Source organism: Crocuta crocuta, unplaced genomic scaffold (assembly GCF_008692635.1).
Source record: "Crocuta crocuta isolate KB4526 unplaced genomic scaffold, BGI_CrCroc_1.0 scaffold3, whole genome shotgun sequence".
Lineage (NCBI taxonomy): Eukaryota > Metazoa > Chordata > Mammalia > Carnivora > Hyaenidae > Crocuta > Crocuta crocuta.
Window position 1 is genome coordinate 15,001,125 of NW_027529934.1, and position 25,223 is coordinate 15,026,347.

Here is a 25,223-nt window from a genome sequence, read left to right on the forward strand (position 1 = left end):
GCAGACAGTACCAAGAAGGACAAAGATAGAATCCAGGTGGGATTCATTACCCTCAGGCTTTCATATAGAATTCTGTGACCAATTACTTCATGGTGGGGACAGACAGACCCAGGGGCGAATGACAGTGGTGACTTAGGACCTCCATTCAAGGAACTTTCCTTATAGTAGCAAGGAAGCCATTAGGACGTATGGATGCTTCCAGGATTCTTACTTATTTCATAGTAAACAGAGCAGGTGGTTCAGTGAATTAAGCGTCTGACTTTGGCTCAGGTCATGATCTTGCGGTTCGTGAGTTCAAGTCCCACATCAGGTTCTCTGCTGTCAGCACAGAGCCCGCTTCTGATCCTCTGTCCCCCTCTGGCCCTCCCCCGCTCTCATGCCCTTGTGTACATGTGTTCATGCTGTCTCTCTCTCTTTCCAAAAAAAAAAAAAAAAAAAAAAGNAAAAAAACCCCAAACGTTAAAAAAAAGAGCAACCACTTCTGGGGTATAAGAAAGTTCACTTCTGTCCCAGGAATCCCCCCTCTTATTCAAATAAGACTATTTCCCACAGTCTCTTGGACTCCTGTGTTTTAGTATCTCTGTCACAGCATTGGAGAAAGCTTGATCTAGTGGAGAACCAGTAATAATCATCATAATAAATGATATTAATAAAATAACATCCACTGTCATTTGACTCTCACCCCTCTTACTCCAAACACGGTAGCTTATTTGCTGCTTTTACCCATGCTGCCCACCTGTAGCCGACAAGCTCGATGCTTACCTTGCCTCTCCCTGGCATGCTCTTCCCCACATATCCCTGCAGCTCATCCCCTCCCAAGGCCTCCAGATCCTGACTCCTGGGACATCTTTTCAATGAGACCTCTCACGGCCACCATGTTTAAAAATCTCAGGGCTCCACACAACTCTCCCCCATTCTTTTCTTCTGCTCGACTTTTCTCCCACTTCCTTACAGACTCTATTGTACTTGTTATGTCCGTTTCTTATCCAAATGCCTCCTACCACTAGACCGCAAGTGTTTCGAGGGTGAGGACCTCCGTTAGTTTCTCCCTGATGTAGCCTGAGTGCCTGAAAAAATATCAAGTCCATGGTAATTTTTTTGAATGGATGAATACATGTCTGCCTACTGTGTCCAGACATTGTGCTGAAGAAACACTTTACATTTAATAGCACTTTGTCTCCCAATAATCTTGGAAGGTGTATATTATTCACCATCATTGAACAGAAAAGGAAAACTAAGACCCAGATAGGTTAAGTAACTTGTCCAAAGCCACACAGCTAGTGTAATGGAGCCCACCTTCATATGATGCTGTATACCATAGTTCCAGGTCTTACCCATCCTCTGGGTCTGAGGGCTTAAGTCGCAGCCCTGTTGATTTACTCTGCTGCCTCAGAGGTACTGTCTCCCTTTTAATTACTAATAACTCAGCTTCATTTTTTGTGATGAGGTTATGTCTGTAGACTCCCACCCATCTCCCCACCTGCAGCTTAACTATTCCTGAACACTGTGAATTTTAATTTTTTTGTTTTGCTTTTTGTTTTTTTTAATATAGTTTATTGTCTAGTTGGTTTCCATATAACACCCAGTGCTCATCCCAGAAAATGCCCTCCTCCAAACCCATCACCCATTTTCCCCTTTCCCCTGTGCATTTTAAAGAGAGGAAAGACAGATCCTTATTTTGGACAACCCATGACTGCTGTGAAGCTGAAAGCTGGATAAAATGATAACTAAAAATACCTTGTATTCTTTTCCATTCTTTGAGTTAGTGACTTCTTGAGATGCTATGAAAGTTAATGAAATAATACCTCTAAATTTTCTCCGTGGAATTAGGAGGAACCAGAAATACGCGCTAGGAACCCAGCATAGAGATCCTTCTGAATATAGCCTCGCACTTACTGATGCAGGCTTGCAAGCACACCCTGGAGTTAGATTATCTTGGTTTTAGGAGATTTATGGTGGCACCCGGGCCTGTCCCACCTGGCCTCAGGCATATGTGCTGCTGCTGGTGGAAAGCATCAGCCTTCTCTAGTTAGTTATTACTGTTGTGCTATGAGAATAGTAAATACACCCGCAAACACCTTCTCAGCCATCTCTCTTCCTCTGTGGAGACAGTCATAACCAGGGCCTGGGGCCTCAGATGCTCTTTCTATTTCCCATCACCAGAAATAAGAACAGAGAAGCATCAACAAAAAGGACCCCAGCCCTCTCTATCTGGGCTCTGGTGTGATCGCCCACATTCTTCTTCCCCTGGCCTTTCTTCTCTCAGTACACGCTCCCCTCCTCTCATTGCAAACAACACAGCTCTTAGACTAGTCTCTCCGCTTCTGTCTGTCTCAGCTCCAGAAACAATGGGCTCCCTGCATACATCCTGGGGACTCCCTCTCACTCGGCACCTATGGGCCAGCCAGGACAAGACCCCTACTAGAAACAGTCACCCCTGATTTGCATCCCCCACGACTCTGCCTCCTGTATCTTAAATTGGTGAAGCATTCTTATCTCCTGAGCACTAGTGCAAAAGAGCAGCAGAAGATAGACAGGGTTTTAAATCCTGACTCCAGAACACACTGGCTCTGTGACCTTGGGTGGATGACCTGGTCTCTCTCTCTGAATGTCCTCGTATGTAGGATAGGGACATTCATATCCATCTTGCAGTGGTGGTGTGAGGATTGGAGTTTATATACGCAAACCTCTTGACAATCAAGAGGCCATTAACAAGTAACGGGGGTACCACAATTCTTTCTATTCAACTGTCCCCTTTATCTCTTGATCCTATTTTAACAACCTGAGAATTTAAAAACCCTGACTGTCTAAATGGATTTCTGGACTGAAGTTATTTTTAATGCAGTTAAGGTGCTGGCCATCAGTGGTTGATTTCTAAAGGGACGGAGAGATATCACTGATCATGAATTCTATTCTTCTAGCTAAGATGTTTTTTAACTACTATGTTGTTTGGCCCCGTGCTAGCTGCTCAGGACATGGAAGAAGATCTGTCCTTATAGGTGATGGGCAAAATAGAAAAGTAAGAAAATCATTGCAATGTCTGTACAGAGTAGGGGTGGAAGTTTTCTTCCTTGCAACCCAGAAAACTCCTACAACAGTGGCTTTGTCATTACCAGCATCCCTGAATTCACTTGGAATTCTGACAGGGAATCTGCTTGCCATGCCTTTTGGCCAACAGGAGGTCAAGTGGGCAAAGTTCTGGCTTAGAAACCTGTAGACTTAGTTTCTTCATCCACAGATTGAACATTGGATCTGAGACACAGTTCTGCTCTCCAGATCTCAGTTCCCAGCTGTTTAGGAAGGAAATGTGAACTAATCTCCTTTCTGACAGGTTTAATATGAAAACATTTAATGATAAAGTGCCTGGGGCTCCATGGGAGAAATGCCAAGGCTATACAAATTCATTGCCACTTTGCCACATCACCAAGTTCAGTCTTAGCGACGTATGCCTTGGAGGAGAATATAAGAGTTCTAAATTAAGCTTAGGGATTACTCATTTGGAGCTGCAGGATGTACTGGATTCCATTTCTGTGTCCCCACAGATCTGCAAGTGTGTTTTCGTATAGGGTCTGGGCAGGCGGCCCTAGTAAAGGCTCGGCATTCCTGCCGTCCTAACCGTGGGGCTCTGTTGCTTTAGAAACTGCTACTACTCACTGCTCCACGTTCTTCCCATTGCTCTGGCATCTCCTGACTACCTCACTTCATCCCCAGCCAAATGTCTGCCCCTTGCCGCCCAGGGATTCCCTGTAGCTTTTGCAGGACCTGCTTGGTACCCAAGCATATGCAGACTAGAAGTGTGAGCGAGCTAGTGCCTCATGAAGGCAAATGTGAAAAGTCCCCACGGACCATTCGTGGATGGGAGCTGGGGAGAAAGTCTTCCTTTCTCCTCCTCGGATGGACCGGCGGGGACCTAGTAGCTTCACGCATCCTCTCCTGCAAAACATACTGCCTGCTCCCTTAGCACACCCCCTTAGAGCCACTCAGCCTCCTTTCTTGCCTCATTTTCTTCTTCCCTCCTCCCAGCTTTCCTGGGATTGCACTTGCCAATATAGTATTAATCTGAGGTCTTTTGCCTCAGGCAGGCGCTGTATTTTCAGGAAACATGGGCAAAGACAAAGAATATGTTAACGGAAATTGACTTCAGCGATATTCCATTGGAAGGTTTTCGTTTTATAGAAAAGAGAGCTACAACCGATGGGGCAGAGGTAAAGCGAACTCTTCAAATCCCTGTCTCCAGGTTCCAGGCTCAGTATTCGTTAAGCAACATCACACACACACACACACACACACACACACACACACAGAGGTGGATATGTATATATGCACATCTACATACATGTGCACACACATATGTTGTGTGTGTGTGTACAAATTTAAAAATCTTATTTCTTTACCTTTGCTGTCCTCAGAAATAGCAGACAAGATCTACAATCTCTTCAATGGCTATACCAGTGGGAAGGAGCAGCAAACGGCCTATAACACCCTCCTGGATCTGGGTTCTCCTACCCTACACCGCGTCCTCTACCACTACAACCAGCACTATGAGAGTTTTGGAGAATTCACCTGGCGGTGTGAGGATGAATTGGGCCCCAGGTAAGTAGTAAACTTCATCGCCTCTCATAAAGACCTCAGCTCTTTGAAATTTGGTATCTCCTGCACCATAGTACTGAATCCATGAATTCACAGAGATTTCCTGGGTGAGCTTAGGTGCTTGGAGAAGGAAGCCCTATGCTTTTATACAGCCCAGTTCATATAGATTGGTTTTGGATAAGCTGTATTTAAGTAGCCAAGTCATGAATATATTTCCTGAACTCTGAAAAAGTCTTTGCCTTTGACCTGTTTTACCCACCTCTTTATCACGCTGACATTGCATTCCAAATGCTAAAAAACAGTAGGAGCCAGAAACCTAATCCTGTGAGAGAAAATTAGGAATTTTATTGAAGGGGTTAGCAGGACATATTTATTGCATATGAACTTTGTATATGCAATATGCATTATACAGACATATTTTCAACTCAACTGCACATTCTTTTGAAAGACAGTGTGGTGGTGGCAGCCAATACCCACCTTAACATCTTTCTTGGCCAAAGTTAGGACAGTATAGTCTTTACCAGAATCCACTGGCCCTGAGGCTACAACTTTTCAATACTCAGCACCTACTGCTTGTATGTTATACAGTGCAGATGACATTCTTAGAAAGAGAGAAATGAGAAGAATGTGTACAGATCCTAACTTCCTTTTGTTTCTACATCACGGCTATATACTCCCACTCTGAGAAAAACAGATTTCAGTGGAAGCACTGGAATTTTCCAATAGACTCAGTGTAAGAGGTTTTTCACACGGAATGTTTGGTACCTATATGTCCTTGAATTAGTTAGGAATTCATAAAGAAAAAAAAGGGGGGCAAGGACTATTTTTTTTTTTAAAAAAAGGAAAGAAAATGAAGACAATCAACAAGATGGAATCCTCTAGACTTGAAGAATTCTTGTACTCCTGCCAACAGGCTGCAAGAAAGCATCACCCAAAAGTTGTCCCATCCACCTGACCTCTGACCAAACCAGAGGAAGCTCCTTGTGACCTGAAATTACACACTCAGGCCATTTCCTCCTACATTCTTACTTTTGAAAGAAGGAGGAAGTTATCTTCTGAAATACAATGATTTCAAGTGTAAGTTTAGGAAGAATCTTGTCTGCATTCCATACATTATTTCCTGCAGTTTATAAAGATTGGTGGTCCTTGGGCAAATAGATGTCACAGCTCTGTCACAGAGGGAAATATACAAGGGGCTTTTCATTTGTTTTGTCTCTGTTTTGGTAAAAAGCAAACCCTGGGTTAGAGAGAAGATACATATTAAGGTATGTTCTCTCTGGTCTATACCTTATTACTCTTACCCTTATTATTACTTATACCTAATATTATACCCTCTCTCTGCCTCTCTCCCCAGCTCCCTGCCCTCTCTTGCTCTGCTCCCTCCCTTCTCTCTGCTCCCCCTCTTCCTCCTCCCTTTCCTCCCTCCTGACATTTATTGAGTGTATATATACAGTTCTTGGTTAGGGAACATAAATGTCACAATTTGAATAGCACTAACATTGCATATATTATCTTGATTTCCAAGGGCATTAGGATTGCTTTTAAAATTTCTCTCTTGTAACTCAAGAGTCAGAAGGAAAATTAGTTAGTAAAGAAAGGGAGCAGAGGAAGAAGTGCAGATCCCCCTGTAAAGTGGGGTGTGCTGCTGACCTACATTCTCTTCCCAAACTCTTCTCCCTGGAGACCTTTCGTGTGTGATGCTGGCTTCTCAAGGCTATATATTAGAAAGCATTGTGCAATTTCATTAGCTTGTGGAAATCAAGTTTTACTTTCCAATGTCATGGGTCTCAGGGAGAAGCCTTGTGCCTTGAGAGGCAATGACCCATTTTGGAGCTCATCGCAAGAATGACTAGAAAAGGGCCGCACACTTCCTGTGAGCAGTTAAGTCTATTCCCTTAACCTTCACAGAGGCCTCCAGATGGACTTGAGGGTTGAAATGCTTTGAGAACAACATTGGTTGCATTGGGCTGAGAAAGAAGAAATCTACAGGCTCTGAGATGATCAAGGGCAGACTGAAATTAATTACTATTTTTTTTTAAAGTGAGCTATGAAAGTAGCCACAAAATCTCCACAGGCTAAGTGAATCCTTTCTTTTCCTGTGTCCATGTCCTAAGTGGATGCTAACCCATTCATCCTTCCCTTCACCTTCCAAAAATTTGTCAACAACTAATGACATGTAGTAGGGTAGATTAAGATGCAGGGCCCCCAAAGTCCCTGTTGATGACGACTTTTGGAAGCTTGTTTGGCCCAACTGCAGAGGCTGAGAAGCAGAGGCGAGACTGTCTGCATAAGATCCTATTTCTGCAGCAGGCGGGGTGTTTGACTTCCTCCGACCCACCACTGAAGTCGGAGAAAATGCCACTGCCCTCTGATGACCTCACCCTCCCTCAGCCTCTTGACTGTGCTGTTGAATCCTCACACCTCTCCTCCAGCATCATCTCTGTGCTGCTCAGCATGGCCTCCCCGGAACGCAGTGAGATCACCCCTTGTGGTGGTCACGGCCAGACAGGAGGGGAGAAATGAAACGAATGGGGTTATTGTTCTTTGAAAGGTCATTCTGAACGGAGTGCAGAAACGTCCATCTTCTGGAAAGAATTTTTGATTGAATTAAAAAAGAGTTGCTTCTTCACATGGGAAGTTAGCCTAGCAGCTGATAAATACTGCAAGGGGGTGCTGTTCACTGAGCTTTTCAGAACATTTTACAGCCTCCCACGAGCTCTTTCAAGTGAGAAACTTCGTGGGTCTCTGAGCACTTAGGTCTTTGAAGAACGAGAGGAACACAGCTGAGTGAGGGAAGCATTGCTCTGTCACTGCTGAGGGTCCAGAGAGGCAGTGAGTCTGACAGCTGGCTGTCAGGCAGCCCCTCTCTCTGACACTGTAAGCAGTCCCTGGCAAGAAGGGTGTGCTCCAGTGAGAGGGATTATGGGACAGCCTGCTTCCTGAGGCTGCATGCAGAGGCCCCCCAGACTCTAGTCTTGGCCCAGAGGGATGACTGCGCTCCAGTGTGTGTGAACTTGGGGCAGCCTCACTCTCCTCTGCTCCTTTCTCTCTCTCCCAGGGATCTGCATCAGCTCAGGTGCCCCCTCATCCCCTCCTGTTCCTCCCTCTCTTGATTGGGGCACAATGGCCTTGGCCTCCTGGCCTTCCAAGGGAGAAGGCGGAATGGAGCGCGAGCTCACCTGAAGGCTAATTAGGTCACGTGTGCCACTGTGAGTCTGCATGTCCCCCAAGAATGGCCCTGCGTCAGTGTGCCCTGAGAGCATTGCTGTCTTCACCCTTAGTTCACTGTCACTACCTCCATACAGGCATAATTTGCTACATTTGATAGCCTCCGAAGTTCGATATATCAGCTGTTTCTGCTTAGCTCTGAAATAGCCTGGAAAAGGGAAATATTCACTCAAATGCATTATTTGTCATTTAATGATGGTAAATTGCTGGCTGTAAAGAAAATTGATTTGATTTGTCTTTCAAAACTGCCAACTCTTTGATTTTAAAAGGGCATAAATCCCCACTAAAATATCAGTTACTTTCCCTTCTTTATTTTTCCTTACGGCATTTTGTTTCTCTCTTTATTTTGGTGCCTGTCCCACTTTGCACAGCCAGACTGTTCTTTGATCCATCCATCCATCCACCCATCTGTCCATCTGTCCCGTTGCTTGACAGGTATTTATCAAAGACCCCTGTTCTAAGTGCTCATAATAGAACAGTAAGCAGAACACACTAGGCTCTGCTGTCTTAGAGTTTAAAAGTCTCACTGGGTGGCTCAGTCGATTGAGAGTCCGACTTCAGCTTAGGTCAAGATCTCGCGGTTCCTGAGTTCAAGCCCCGCATTGGGCTCACTGCTGTCTGCATGGAGCCCGCTTCAGATCCTCTGTCCCCCTCTTTCTCTGTCCATTCCCCACTCATACTTTTTCAAAAATAAATAAGTCTTTAAAAGATATAATAAAGTCTCACACTAATTTAAGTGGCTGTTTGCCCTTCCCTGCCTTCTCTTCTTTCTAATATAAGTATCTTCCATGCTTGATCCATAGGAAAGCTGGCCTCATCCTTTCTCAGCTGGGGGACCTCAGCAGTTGGTGCAATGGCCTCCTTCAAGAACCCAAGATAAGCTTGCGACGTGGCTCCCTTAAGTACCTGGCCTGCCGCTACAGCGAGATCAAGCCCTACGGACTTGACTGGTCAGAGCTCAACCGGGACCTCAGGAAGACGTGTGAGGAACAGACCCTGAGCGTCCCTTACAACGACTATGGGGACAGCAAAGACATCTAGCACCATGATGCCAGATGGTGTGGCTGCCAAAAGGAAGCAGGAGAGAGGAGAGGAACATCTGGGTTGGTTTGTGGATTTTTAATATTTTTTAATGGAACATTAAAACCTCTAAACCAGGGAGAGGCAATATCTAAACCAGGGAGAAACTGATCCTTGCTCCCGGTAGAACTTCTTTGGTTATGACCTTCTCCATCTGCATGGTCGGTAGAGCCGCCAGTCGGCAGCTTCGAGCAGTGCCATTTCTCCGCAGGGGGTTACTTTGGGGCTTGTTTCACAGTTGATTTGTTTCATTTACTTTTTGTTTTCCAAGAGGTTCATCAAAATGCTCAAGAGTTCTGCTGTGCTTCCCATGAAAGGTCTATCAGGTCGAGGCACCCTGTGCTTGCTGAGTCCCTGAGTCCGTTAGCTGGGGACAGAGAGGAGGTCAGAGAGTTGCTAGACTGCCCTTAGGCCCCAGCCCCACACTTTCCTCAGGAAGCATCTCACTCTGGGAGCCTAAGCTCTGCTCACAAACACAACAGGAAAATTGGGAGGGCAGCCTCTGTGCGGGGCTCATGGTTTTCCCCTACACCTTCCCGTTGCTTGTTTCACACCTCCCTGGTGAGCTGAGTCTCCAACACGGGACCCCGCAAGCCTTTGGGATTTTTTAGGTCCTCACCCGTTTTAAGACAGGATTGGAAGGAAATCTCCCTCTCGTGGATCTTTGCCTCCTCTCCAAACAATATGATCTTTAAGAGGCTACAAAATGCTACCTGTCAAAACAGTCTACCTGGGAGACTCATTAGCAGTCATATTCTAGAACAGAAGTAGAGTTGATTATTCTAAAAAAAAACCTGCTGTGTCTTCAGGACAAACTTATCCAGACTACCAATGTACGTCACACACCTGGATTCCCTTTAGTGTCCGAGTCACTTAACCCTGGACAGAGAAGGCATGGCCAACACCTGCTCTGGTCCACGAAGGCCTGATACCTCCATGTCAGTGTTTCAGCAAACTAAAGCTCTTACTGATCCCCTCAAAAAACTAATGTCCATTTCTCCCTTGCTAAATTTGCTTAATTATGTTGCTAGCTTTAGAGATCCTTTCTCTGGATGGCCATGCACAGGACAGTACCACGGTTTTCACCTCCCATCTAGCTGCCAGGAGCAGCCGAGGTTCTGTGTAGGCAAGTAGGGGCCGGGCCCTTGGCTCTGCCCCCTGACCCTAGTGTTATTGCCACAGATATAAGTAGTGGCCCAGCTAACAGGAAGCCCAGCCTCTCAGCAAGAGCTTTGAGGGCCATGTGGCCTAGCAATGGCCTTAGCTGTCCCCACACACCTCAGAGGCCTCAACACACACTTCCAGTCACCCTGCCTTTGACCAAGGCTCCTCATTTGGAAACACAAGAGAAAGGTCAGGAAAGAGATGTAGGACCTATATTGAACTCTACTGATTTTTTTCTAAATAGTAATGACAGTTCCCATTCATGGAGTGCTTCCCGTGGGCCAGAGGCTGTTCTGAGCACTTAACACATCATCGAATCTTCAGGACAACTTCCCGCCCCCACCACCAAGGAGGTGCTCTTCTCGCCCTATTTCAGTGATGAGGAACCCCAGGCACAGAGAGGTTAGGCGGCTTGCCCTGAATGCCTCCTTTCCCACTGCCCAAACCCGATAGGAATTCAGGCTGGTGGACCCTGGAGTCCTCGGATGCCTTTAGCCCAGGGCCAGTCTGCCTGTGGCATGCAGCTGTCCCCTCTCCAAGCTCCACAGGGACCTGCACAAAGCACTTTCGCCCTTCCATGCCTGCGTGGGACAGATGTGCCCACGGTGCACCTGAACTCGGCCGCTGGAGCACCCTTAGGGATCACAAGGTCTGCGGCGTGAGCTTTCCCCTGGGGCCTGGCGGCGGGGCCTGGGGTGAGGCTGCAGCCTCTGGTGGCCTCACGCCCTGCCCAGTGTCTTCCCATAAATGGACTGAAAGATTTGTCTCTTATCCACCACCAGGGAGGATAGTGCCATAGGCAGCTGGCCCCCCACCGGCGGGGGAGACTGAGGGGACAGGCTGTCTTACCCCCTCTATTCAAGTCTGCCCAGAACACGGGGTCTGTGCAGCATGGTGGGGGCTGCCAAGGCTGCTCTGGCTTCCTGCCCCTGTGGGCCAATGGGCTGAGGAGGGAGGACAGAGAGAGGTGTCAGGGTCACCCTTCTCGGAGCCCTCTTGTTTATTAAAATAAAGGAGGCTCATTCTCTCCCAATCTCCCTCCCTCCTCCCCCAGGTCCCTCTAGCTTTTCATCCGATTTATCTTCTTCCTCTTGGGTCCACCCTTCTCCCTTCATCCCTTCCTTCTCCATGATTCTCTTCCTTCTTCAGTGTCTCCTTGGGCCCTCCTCGCGGTACATGTGCTTGCACGCACACTTCCACATGCACACACCACGCACATACCATACATCCATACATCACACACACATGCATGATAACACAACACACACATTATCACATACATTATGCATACACACTGTAGACACATACATTATACACACACACTAGACCTACATATAGCACACACACATGCATTATACACACATAACACACTATACACATACACTATATGCAAAAAGTATATGTATACACACATTATACACACATTAGATATACATACATACACTCAACACATATACATCACACATACGTGCATTACACATCCAGTACACATACATATACCTAACACACACATCATATATATACACACTATACATATATACTATATATACACATTATATACACCTACACTATACACACACATTGCACACACATTATATACACATATACTATACACATACTCAACATGTATACATCACACACACATGTATTATACACACACAATACACAAATTCTCCATATATAATACACACATCGTATACATACACACACTGTATACATAGACCATACACACACACTCTGTACACATACACTATATGGACATATGCACTATACACACACATACACACATTATATACACATACACTATACACACATTGTATACACCTACATCACACACACACATGCACTATCCACATACATTACACACACACTAGACATGCAACCTCTGTGGCTGGGCCCCAACTACTTTCAAGTTACAAGTAAGGCCAATATGAGTGGGGCAGGATTCTAAGCTCCTCTGAGGATTTAACTGCAGGATTTGGGCTCCTGGGAAGACACTGTTGATCACGCCCTGATGACCTTTCCCAAAGCCTGTCTGGAGGAAACTATCCTGACTAAAAAGGGTGGTGGTACTGGACCAGTATTAAACCTCAAATGTCCAAGCTGCCAAACAGTCTTAGAGAGTCACTTACACCCACCAATGCTCCCCCAGCTCTGGGCTCATGAGACCCTAGCATTTCCTCTTACACACACATGACCCGCCATAATAGCATTAGACCTCGAACTGAGTATGCAATCATCTTCCATGGAGTTCAGTCCATTCATTATTTTTAGTTAAGCACACTTCTTGATATTCAGATGTTCTATTAAAAAACTGAGTGTGGCAAAAACCCACCTGACTACCCTAGAAGGAAGAATGGATATCATGTGACCAACTTCAGGTATAACAGTATTGTTTAAAAGAGAATTATTGTACGGTTATAAAAAATGGAATAATCAACTAAATAATAAACAAAGCTATTAGTAAGTGTCAGGTGTGTGGATGTTACCTTGTGTCTTTCAATAATCAGAGCGATCTGGTGGGACCCACAGGGGAAGTGTTCCAGTTTCCAATGTTACACCTTAGATGCCTTACAGCCCAACATCCTAACTAAAACAAAAAGTTAAACATCTCACAGCAAATTATAAACATGTTATGTAGTAGTGATTCTCATCTTTTCTATCACCATCCACATGATTAGCCAATGAGACATATTTATTGCTGTCTTTCACACACGGTGTCTGATGCCGAGGGTACGCTGCTGAATGGGACAAGCTTCATCTTCATCAAAGAGCCTGGCATTTTATGGGGAAAGTCGGGCATTGAGCCCATCATTACCATGAGACAGAGAACCATGAGACAGAAGTACAGGATGGTGGGAGTCACTAAAACTTATCTTTGGGCATTTAAGGCAATGTTGCAAGAGGCCTTCCCTGACACTTTTGTGTCTTATACTCTGTAGAGGCATTTGGGATAGGATAGCAGTATGATTTGCTTCATGGTGGTCAACCCAAGCACTCACTTTTTTCTCTCTACCATGTAACTTTAAATAGATATTCTGTCTGCTGCCACCCATTATCTGCAATAAACAGATATGAAGCTATTGCACACTTAGTAGGCCCTCTTGCAAAGCAATGATGACAGCAGTTTTCCCCATACAAGTGGGGACTGTCTGGAGGTGAAGACTGTGGCAGTTTTAACACATGGCCACAAGTTGTTCGAAACCCTTCCCCTCCAGAAGTGTGTTCTATTGCCTCTCCCATTGAGGCTGGGCAGGTTAACTGTTTCCAGCAATAGATGATGATGGAAATAACTCCATAACTTCCCAGCCTGAGTCATAAAAGGCCTTGGGGCTTCTGCCTCCTTCTCTGGAACTCTTGCTTTTGGAGCTCTGAGCCACCGCATAAGAAATTTGAGGCCACCATGCTGAGAATGTCACGTGTAAGCACTGAGATCCACGTTCCAGCTGAGCCAGCCTTCTAGACATTCCTGCTGAGGCACCAGACACGTGACTGAAGCTGTCTTGGACCCTCACGATTAGTCCCTCTGCCAGCTTCATACCACCCAGCAGCTTCTATCAGGGTCACATGGAAGGGAAGAAACACCCTGCCAAGCCTTGCCTGAATTCCTGACCCCAGAATTATGCAACATAATAAAAGTTATTGTTTTAAGCCACGAAGGGGGTCTATTAAATAAAGGGGATCAGATCAGGGGCCAAAGAAAATCTATTCCATGCAGCCAGTGATGGAGCATTGAGGTTGCCCTCCCCTAGGCATGAACTTACCATGAAAAGGAGAGAAAGTGTATGCAAGCTGGGCTATGTATGCATAACATGCTGGCCAGTAAGGTGAGTCTCTGTGCCACCAGAGGAGGGCAAAGAGAAAGGTGGCCACTTCATCCCAGCACATCTGAGCAGGTGAGCCTCAGGAACCTACAGGGAATCCCTGGGTTGACGGGCAGGGCCAGCAAAAGAAAGAAAGAGAAGGGAGAAGACAATCTGGAGTCAAAAACAAATATTGGAAGGGAAGTGTTTCTTCCAACGACTGTGTTTCTCTGTCCCTTTGCATTTGGAACTTCCCGGATGTGATGTGCACACCCCACACCTAGTGTGTACCAGGCACGTGTGCTAAACACTTCGCTGCAGGATATTCTTCAGTCTTCATTGCAGTCTTGTGAAATGAATACTCTCTAATAAGTGCAATGCAGCATCTCAGAGACTTGATATAACGTGCCCGAAGTCACAGCTAAGGGCAAGGAGAGGCATTTCAACCAAAGGTGTTGGACTCTCCCCATGAAACCATACCGCCACTGCCACCAAGGAGTTTGTATCTCACTGTGTTTCCTAGAAAGGGAAGAATACCCGCCGTTGAGATTTTTTACAGTTCACTGGCCTATTATCCTGTCTTGGGCAGTAGGAGAGAACGTGGCTGGATCAGTATAAACTTAACCGCTACCATTAAGAAAAACAGCTCAGAGTGCAAGGGAAGCACATTGTTTCTTTTTGTTGAGTTGGTCTCGGCTTGGTTTGTTGTCTGTCACACGACTGTAATGAGAGCTAAAAAGTTGTGACTCTTGCTCTATATGTTCAGTGTGGCCCTGTATTGGGCTTTAACGATTCTATGGCCTGGTCTCTGTGTTCTGCATGGTGACACCCAATATCTGAGAGAGAACTTGGGGAACAAACCCCCCCTGCCCTTCAGGGCAGCATCCCTTGGCATGTTGATTCAGGCCCAGCCCTGATTTTGATAACCTGCAGCCTCCAGCCCTCCTCCCATCAACAGTGCCTAATTTATTGTCATTTCAGCTATACCAATTAACGAGTCTAGTGTCAAATGAAACCTCACCATGCTGTAGAAGAGCTGACAATGTCTCTGGGTATATGTGGAACTCCAGGACTTGGCTCATGTCTGCACTTTTCCAAAGCGAGAAAAAAAAATCCCTCCTTACTCTGGGACTTTGCAGTGGAGGCTATAATTGGATTGATTGCCGTAAGAATGGGCAGGTTTTGACATCGTGTTTCACCAAAAGTGCCCTTCATTAGAGTTTATGAATATGCATGTTCACACAGGGCTGTGAATCAAGTGTAACTGGTCCCTTACTACCTTTCTCAGTAGGAGAGCCTCAGCTATGTTCTGTGCTTAATAAATGGGAATACCTTCCTTTGTTTAGAAGGATTCAGATGTCAAGTGACCCTGAGGCTATTGCTGCCCAATGGATCAGACAGTGCTCTGAGACCTACCAACTTAGAGATGAACCCACTTCACACAATGTGCTGGTGAAGTCGCAGGACCTAAGGGCTCAAGAGTAAGGCTAGATTGGACATGTCTTCAACTGCATTTGACCTGGTGACTATTGAGTATAACGTGATCATGCCTATACTCCACAAAAGCCAGCTGTCTGTCCTCAGATTCCTTTTCCAACCTTCTGCTGCTCTGCTCCATTTCACATAGAGCTAATTTTACATTATACATACATTATACATTACATAATTTACTACATTTCCCAGACTCTCTTGTCAACAGACTTCCAGTCCAGTGGGACAGTGGAGGCACTTGGGGGAAGTCCAGGACAATGGAGGAACTTGGGGGAAGATTGGAGGACAAGAAGACGGAGCAAGCCAGGGTACCTCTCCCTCTCTGACTTGGATAGTGTCTCTCTCATCTCCTTCATGATTCCAGCTGACTATCTGGTCCCAGAACTCCTCCAGCTCTGCCAGGCTTATAACTCCCCTTAGGTGGCTCCACCTCCCGGGCTCTGGCAACACTATCTCATCTTCTCAAAGTAGGAGCTGCTTCCTACTCCTTGGTTTCCCCACAATTCTCTATATGCCCTTCTCTATTGGAATTCTCTATATTCTAAAACCTTTCTCATTGGAATTTCCTCTATTGAATTACCTAAAACGTGTGCTACTTTCCTGACTGGGTCTTAGCTAATAGATACTTCAAACTAAAAATTATCCCATATTATTTGGCACAGGAATTTTGTAGCTCTTTAGGGCGATAATCTGGAAGATGAAATTTTGATGCTAAAAGTAAAATTTCTATGAACTCTAAGATTGATTACAGGGTTGGAAAATAGGTTTCTACTTGAGTGCTAAATTTGGTCAAGTGGTAGTGACTGCCTGTGATTTGAAAACGATTCTGAGGTTGGATCTGTATCTAGCCAGAGAGAGTGATGAGATCCATGATCAGTGCCTGATGTGGGTATGGAAATGGTGACTAGTAAGATGTGTGCCATGCATTTGTTCACCCTAATTAATAGAAACAGAATTAGTACAGACTACCTGAAATCAGGACTATTTAGGAAAATCTATGATGTATGCATCATATATAGTATATAAATTATGATACATCTAAAAGTGAATATAGGTTCACATAGAAACAGAGTGAGAACAAAAAACACACTTCTGAGACCTTCAGGACCCATTACTACATAATCAACTTCACAGCATTTTACTTATGTTTTCTGAACTGCCATTTTCATTTCTAAATCTGTATTTAAGGTAGTCTTAATGGTGTTAATTTGGTATCTTAGGTGGCATAAAACAAAGGATTTCAAAGTCTTCATCTGTTTCTTCCACTTGAGCAATGTATCAGGGTTCAGTTAAGATTTCAACAAAGAGAATTTAATACAGGGATTTGTTTAAAATATATTGGAGGATCAGAAAAGCGAAAATATTTGAAATGCCAAAATAACACAGAGGTACTAAAATGACTGTAGGAAGCAGCCCTTCCTCTTGGGCTAGAAGAATAAAGAAGTTGGTTTAACAGAAATTGGATGCCCTCGAGGAGGAGAGGCTATTTGCCCAGAGCTGCAATGTTCTCGTGGGAACATAGCAAGGCAGGTTCCTCAAGCACATGAAGATAATGGAGACTGGATGTGGGGCTGTTGCCTCGATGAAAAGCCACTGGCAGGATGGCACAGACACAAACAGCAAGTGGACAAGAAGGAACCAATCCCTTCTCCTTCCACCTTCCTTCCAGTCTCCTCTACTGCCCCCTGTGGACAAAACCTAACATGGAATTGACAGACAAAAAAGGGTGGGTTTGAGCTGAGATACAGTAGCTACATAATCATACAAGCAGCCTGAGGCTTGAAGGAGAGGATGCTTTTGATAGTACTTAGCACAATGCCTGGTACACATCTCGTAAGCAACAACGGTGATGCTCCTTGGCCCTCTTCTGTGCCCCTTGGACACTAAAATGGAGCCAAATTTGTCCTTGATGTTATCAGTAGCTTTCTCTTGATAACATTGACAATGTAGGGTCACAAGAAAACATGTTCTAAGTTCATATTTATGCATTCTTTTCTTTTAATGTTTTATTTATTTCTGAGAGAGAGAGAGAGACAATGTGAGCAGGGGAGGGTCAGAGAGAGAGGGAGACACAGAATCTGAAACAGGCTCCAGGCTCTGAGCTGGCTGTCAGCACATAGCCTGACACGGGGCCCGAACCCATGAACTGTGAGATCATGACCTGAGCTGAAGTCAGATGCTTAACCGACTGAGCCACCCAGGCGCCCCTACACATTCTTTTTTATGTGACACAGATCCTTTCATATCTTTGAAATGGAACTTCCTTTAAGAGGGTTTATCATTTTAAGTGAGATTTCTTTTGTTGCTAAAGATGCTGTGTTTTTTAAGTTTACTTATTTATTTTGAGAGAGAGAGAGACAAAGAGAGTGAGTGGTGGAAGGGCAGAGAGAGAGGAAGAAAGACAGAATCCCAAAGCAGGCTCCATACTGTCAGAGAGGAGCCCAGTGTGGGGCAAAGCCACAAACGATGACCTGAGCCAAAACCAAGAGTTTAATGCTTAACCGAGCCACCCAGGGGCCCCAAGATGCTCTTTTTTTTTTTTTTTTAACAGCAAGTAACATGTATTTATTACTTACTATGTGCCAAGCCTATCTGAGCACCTTGACATGGTTTCTCTTGTCTAATCTCCCCAACAAGAACCCCATGCACAGATACTGCTACTGTCTACATTGAACAGATAAGGAAATTCAGAGATCTTAAGTAACTTGTCCAAGGTCACATAGCAGCTAAGTATGATAGCCACAATGCACTTTTGGTTTGTTGGTTTTTTTTATGTTTATTTATTTATATATTTTGAGAGAAAGAGGCAGAAAGAGAGAAGAAAGAGAGAGAATCCCAAGCAGGCTCTGAACTGGCAGCACAAAACCTAACATGGGGCTGGAACTCATGAACCATGAGATCACGACCTGACCTGAAACCAAGAAAGTTGGACGCTCAACCAACTGAGCCACCCAGGCGCCCCTCACAGTGTGTCTTTCTACCACATAGTCACCTTCCATTTCTCCTGGAACCTGGAACTTATCTTAGGTCACCTGGTGAGTGAACTGAATGAGCAGCCAAATTTGACTGTTTCTTGATCTGTTATTTTGTTTTGTTTTGCCAATGAGGGGCAGCGGTGTTTCTTGCGTCCAGCACAGCTGACAAACAAGATGCAGCAATCTTTACATGTCCGATCTTGCCGCTTCGCTCGGGTCACTGGCGTGGTATCAGTCCGTGCCACGGAGAAAGCGTGATGGTGGCGCAGGACCTCTGTACTTTCAAGGCTCCTTGTGACGTGAGTGTGTTGGCATTCTTGGGAATGGAACTTCTCCATCTCTGAGCTCACGGGGCTTTGATCTAACTGGTATGGGCGTAGGCCTCATCCCCACTCTCTAGCCTGATGGTGTTCTCGAACAGACCATTCAGCTACTCGGATGTCTATGCAGCTATAGAATGGAAGCGTTCTACCACACTCCATGTTATCTGCTGTGTTTACACAAAGGTCTGACTGAAAAGGCAAGTCAGACCTCTGGACTCACTCCTGGGTATCATATAGGGCAAGAGGTCTTGATCCTCACATTCGAGGCTCTATGTTCCTTGGCAACTGGGGAGGGATGTGAGGAGGCCCATGACGGAGGTGTTGGTGATGGAGCTGACTGGAATGGGAGAGGAGGGGGCATAAAGGAAGGGTATTTGGTTGCCATGGCAACACCAGCAAACACTCAAAAGGGAGGGTGTGGTCCAGGACTTGACGAAATGAAGTGCCACAGGCTTGGAGCCGCAGCTGGACTGTCTGAGTGCGGCTGCATTCCTCCCCACAGAGCCTGGGGCCAGGCCACCAGCAAGGACTGTGTGTACCTCTCAGGAATGCTCAGGATGAAGACAGGCATGGAGAAGACAGGGGTCCCAGGTGTGGGGTTTCCTATCCCCAGCCACAGAACAAGGGGCCTTCCAGAAGAAATTTGGAAAACTCTACAAAGAGCCAAAAGAGACTTGATCTACAAATTATTTTTTTCCCCAAAAAAACTCTGAGGCTGACATTCTTCAGGGTATGAGCAGGCACTCTGAGAGTTCTTTCTTGCAGAAGTTGGCTCTGCCTTTCCTGGTGCTGCCTGCCCTTCTCTTCCAAAGTGGAAGTGTTCTCACTGGGGACACGGACCTGGGATCTCAAAACCCTCAGTCTGATCAAACAGAAGATGGGTTTTTGGCACGTGTGAGCAATGGGACTGGGGGTGATGGTGGGTTGAAGGGGCAAGTCTGGAGGGATGTGGGAGCAGAAGAGACGAGACCACAAGGTTGGCAGGACGTGAGGAGTGGATTCAGAGTATGCGAAAGCCTGAGGTCCAGGCAGGGTCTTGTGTCCAAGGCCCAGCAGTTAGATGAGGCTTTTGCTAGCAAGGATAGTCATTTAAAAAAAAAAAAAAAAACCTGATAAGAATGTGACAGTGAGCTCAATGGCTGGCCAAGTTGTCTATGAGAAAGGAGGCCTAGAGATCCCACTAAAGCTTGGAAAACAAATACTGACAGAATTGGCAATTGGCAGTTGTGACTTTGCTTTCACCCCCAGGTCCTGCAAGACTCAACTCTTCTCTTCTCCAAATTCAAGTCATTTCTGTCTCATTGCCTCTTTCCTGAAGCCTTAAGTAGCTTAGAGGAAACCCCCATGCAAAATATAGGATGAGTGGAAACTGGAGATAAGTGGTGACATTTTAAGTGTATCCGAAATGTTATTGGGGTGATATTTGGGACTTCATTGAAAATGAAGGAAGTTCATTCATTAGTAAATATTGATTATTAATAATCATATAATGAACTCCAGGTAAACTTGCTCTAGGGTATGTACTTTACATTCATTATAGTTAGTCTGCATAAAAAATCTGTAAGTTAGGAATTATGGGAAAATTCTCAGATGGGAAAACTGAGTCTCAAGCCTCAAGCCACTAACTTGCTCAAGATCACTCAACTTCATCTCAGGTCAAATTTTTATGCTTTGAGGGGCACCTGGGTAGCCCAGTCAGTTGGGCGTCCGACTTAGGCTCAGGTCAAGATCTCATAGTTTGTGGCTTCGAGCCCCACGTCAGGCTCTGTGCTGATGGCTCAGAGCCTGGAGCCTACTTTGGATTCTGTGTCTCCTTCCCTCTCTCCCCCTCCCTAACTTGTGCTCTATCTCTCTCTGTCTCTCAAAAATAAATAAATGTAAAAAAAATTTTAATGCTTTGAGAAAGAAATTCACATGGAGCACTTTACGTGCCAAGCACTTTCAAAGGTTACAAAGGTCACCTGATTGAATGTGCATAACAACTCTGGAAATCTGAAATCCCCCACTTTGCCAATGATCCTTGAAAGACTCAATCATCTATCTAAGTTCTCCCTGAGCTGGGAACTCATTCTAAGTCTTGATTCGGAAGTCCATACTCCCCGAAAGACCTAGCATGAATATGTTAAGTACCTAGAATGCACTTTGAGAGAGTCAAGGCTTGAAATACATGAAGTCTTTGTACCTCTGGGAGCTTCATTTATATCTAGAGAGAAACTTGCTACTCTCCCCAAACCATGAGCATTGCTTGGGGCCCTCTTTACTTCATGAAAGTAAATTGTCTAACTCTAGAATTATTATGGGTGGACACAGAGTGCTCATTATTGAGCATGCTTCCCAAGTTGAGCTCTGGGACATGCTCTGGCATTAGCATTACCCTCTGAAATTGTGGATAAATTACATTGCCTTGCTGACATCGTTTTTTAAAAAAATTTTCCTTTCTTTAATGCTTGGAATCAGGGTCACACTCTAACTCTTTAATCTGGGGCCTCAAATTGGCACACAGCATAGCTTTAAATGAAATTAAATTTAAAACCTAGCCAAAGGTTCATAGAACACTTAATTGCACGTTCACGCACACACGTGTGTCTGTGAGAGAGAGAGAGAGAGAGAGAATACCAAGCAGCCCTTTATAATAACTCACATCTTGGGGTGCCTGGGTGGCTCAGTTGATTAAGTGTCTGACCGGCTCAGGTCATGATCTCACAGTTCATAAGTTCAAGCCCTGTGTCAGGCTCTGTGCTGACAGCTCAGAGCCTAGAGCCTGCTTCAGATTCTGTGTCTAACCTCTCTCTTTGTCCCTCCCCTGCTCACACTCTGTCTTTCCCTCTCTCAAAAATAATAAACATTAAAAAATATTTAGAATAACTCACATCCTGGGCCAGAAAGCACATGGAAACTCAAAAGCCAGCCAATCATCAATCACCATCCTCACCACTTTGCTTCTCCTGGTTTCTTTGGTACCAGGGACACTTCTGTTTACCTTGGGTAATAACTTAAAACAAACATATATGATATAAAATGCTAATTCCATGGTATGTACTTTATGTTCTTTATAGTAAATCTGCATGAACATTCTTTAAGTTGAAAATTATCACTCCATTTTACAGATGGGAAAATTGAGTCTCCAGCCATTCAGTAACTTGCTCAAGATCATTAAATTTCATCTGTCAGGTGGCCTCTTAGAGTCTCTATCTTGCCGGATCAGCAGTTACTGCTTCTTCCCAATCCTTGTGAAGTCTTAGAATCCATCTAAGACTGAATGTGCAATTTGTTAGCTGGGTTGAAGCATTCCTCAACATAAAGCTGACTGACAAACCTTGTGTTCAACAGTCAACTTGAAAATGAGTCATTTTGATCCTATGCCCTTACAATCCAGTCTTCTCTATTGCCCTGGCATCACCACCACTTTTTGGACTATTGTTAAAGAGCCAATCAAAGCATAAATTTCAAGTGTCCACAGGCCCACCTACCCACCCCCAACCCCAAACACAACATCCTCTTTCCTTTTGGGCCTCACATCCATTAAAATCAGGTTTGAACTCAGTCTAGCAAATTTCAGGGCTTCATTCAGGCAGGGCACTGTGCAAGGCAGGGCCAGAGAGCCCAACCTGAGTAAGATAGTGATTCCAGGGCCACCATGTAGAGACGTGACACTGTGTTTTGCTCATGGTTGCTTGATCCCAGGGCCAGAAATCAAGTCTGGCCTACCTCTTTTAAGCCATGGTCTCTGATGCTAGTTTGCTTTCACTCAAATGAAAGCATGCTGTTTTCTACTTCTTACAAAAGTCATCAAATGACCTAGTGGAGCTGAGTTCACTTGCCTTCAAAGAGTTTACAGTTGATCTTGGGGGAAAGAGAAGAACACAGCTAATGGAACAACAGTCAGCTAGATTGACTATTCTAAGAGAGGACAGTAAGGCGTCATGGATTCAATAAATCTCATCAAAGAGGGGAATGAAGAAGAGCTGTGTGAATGGGAGAATGGGAGAAAGGAATGAGGAAATGAATGAGGAGGCACAGGGAAGGCAGTCCAGGGTAGGGAACGGCATGAGCAAAAGTAGGAAGTTCAGATACCAGAGAGGAATTCTTTTCGACCAGGGAGGGGGGGTGGGGGGAGAAGCCCTGGATCAGAAACAGTGAGAAGTCAGTGCAGTGTGTTGGCTGTGTTGAGACCAGTTTGACCATTAAGGACATTTAGAGTCTATGATGTAATTTCACTGAGGCATGGGTGACTTGATGAGAGCTGAGGAATGATGTGGACCCCATGTGCCAGTGGATTGGGGGGAAGAGGCAGGAAAGGGGACTTTGCCTGGTGACATCACTATGGTCTGTTGAGGAGGTGATGGCAGCCAGGAGGAGAGCAAGGCCAGTAGGAAAGAGAATGACAGGTGAGAGTTACACAGGAGAGGGGATGGATTAGGTGCAAGCACAGAGAAGCCAGTGTGGGAGACACTTTCCCTCTGGGGACTAGCCAGGGCCATCACCGTGGCCAAGGAGACCCTCCATGACCCCTCCCGATCCCTCATCCCCCTCCCTCATTCTGCCCTGGCCACACTGGCCTCAGTGCTCTTCTGCAGACATGCTGAGTTCTGTCTTAGCTCACACCTGCTACTCCCTGTGCAGGCTGGTCTTCTCTGGGTATTCACTAGGCTCCCTCTCTCACCCTTACGTGTCTCCAAGAAGTATGCTCTGACCTTCCCCACATGAACCAGCACCACCCTGCCCCTAGCCACTACTTGCCACTTTACCACACCTGAGTTTCCTTTGTGGAATTCCTCACCAGAGGCATACATATTTCCAGCTATATTGTCTGTCTCCCACTTCTTTCCAAGCTCCATGAGGACAGAAGACTTTGTTTTGTTCACCACTGTATCCTTAGTGCCTGGCACCAAATAGATGCTCAATAAATATTTACTGAATAAAACACTCAACCAGCTCTTTGAATATTTTTTATGTTGTTTCACGAAGGCCACAGCAGTCCAGATATAAAATATACGGCCCTAGGAGATGGTGAGTTAACGGTAGACTGATTCATGACAAAGCAGGATAACTCATGGAGGAAAATGCTAGAGTGTATTATCAGTCTTTTGAAGACCTGTTCATGTCTGAGAACCTACAAAACTAAGCACTGTGTTTTATGTGTGTGGTTTCCCCCAGAAAGAGGGCAGGTTGACGCACCGAGCTTAGAGTCAGACTCTCAGGGTCCATATCTCAGCTCTGCCATTTTTCAGCTGTGCTGCCTTGGGCCTCTCTGTACCTCTCTGAATACTTCTCATGTCTCATTTTTGTTAAGTATTCCACTCTTCATTCACTGTCTGAATTCCCAAAGTGAAGGTCCCAAGGGTATTCTGTTGCCTAAGCTGTTAAAAAACTGCATAGGCTTTATGGAAACTATATGCCAGTAAAAGACCTTTTATTTGCCTTTTTTATTGCTGGTTTGAGGTTTCTGGATGTATGAATTTGTAAATGATTTATTAAATTGAAATTTTCCTAAAGTAAAATAATATAATCCAAATACTTAGCTAGGCATGATGTACCCTTACTTTAACCATGGGACAGAAGTGTCATGATTAAAAAAAAAAATTTTATGCCCAAAGCATATTTTAGAAGCAAATGTGAATGATTCATCTGTGTGATATTCTAGAAGTGTGCTGTCCAATACGGTGTTCACTTAGCCTCATGCAACTATTTACATTTAAATTATTGGAATTGAGTAAAATCTTAAATTTAATTCTTCAGTTGTCCTGGGCACACTTCACATGCTCAATAGCAACACAAGACTAATGGCTGTTACACTGGACAATGCAGATATAGAGCATTTCCATCACTGTAGAAAGTTGCATTTAAAAGTACTTTTCTACAAAATTTATGCATTCAGCAATTTAATGGTTTTTGAAGAAAATAACCAGCATTCCACATAGTGCAATGTTCCAGATATATTCCAAATATCTGGAGCTTACCAGAATTTTTTGCCAACTCCAAAGCTTTCCCCTTAGCTTGCTTCATTTTGCTCAGTGTCATGTTTACCACCATCTCCCTACAGTCCATGTTGCTTCTCTCTGAATTAGTAGACTAGAAAATCTGACAGCCAAACCACACGGGATTCTCTTATCTGCCCTGTCCTGAGAATATAATAATCATGTCACACATCTCAGAGACCCTTTAATGTCTAAGTATCACAGTGTTTGAGGATTTGAAGGGTCTTTAAAAGCCATTCAGAGGCACTTCCCTCAAGGTGCCTGGGTGGCCCAGTTGGTTGAGCATCTGACTTCGGCTCAGGTCATGATCTCATGGTTTGTGGGCTTGAGCCCAGGGTCAGGCTCTGTGCAAACAGCTCAGAGCCTGGAGCCTCCTTTGGATTCTGTGTCTCCCTCTCTCCACCCTCCCCCACGCACGCTTTGCATATCTCAAAAATAGATAAACATTAAAAAAATTTTTTTAGAGGCACTTTTCTCATTTTCTCCACTGGCAAACTTCTTGACAGAGTAGTCCTTACACATTGCTTCTGTCAATCACTCCTTAACTTCTTCCTGTCTACACTGCTCAGGCAACGTCCTGGGCATAGCCCT

At 45.0% G+C, this 25,223-nt stretch overlaps 1 protein-coding gene across 1 annotated transcript in view; it reads left to right on the forward strand.

The window, feature by feature from the left end:
- The window catches only part of ASTN1 (astrotactin 1), a 191,608-nt gene extending 179,073 nt beyond the window's left edge, over positions 1-12,535 (forward strand). Inside the window, exons 22-23 of the mRNA XM_077763092.1 lie at positions 4,410-4,593; positions 8,622-12,535. Coding sequence (XP_077619218.1) covers positions 4,410-4,593; positions 8,622-8,859 — 422 coding nt within the window. The 3' untranslated portion in view covers positions 8,860-12,535. The remainder of the gene's footprint in view (positions 1-4,409; positions 4,594-8,621) is intronic.
- Positions 12,536-25,223: the final 12,688 nt, after the last annotated feature.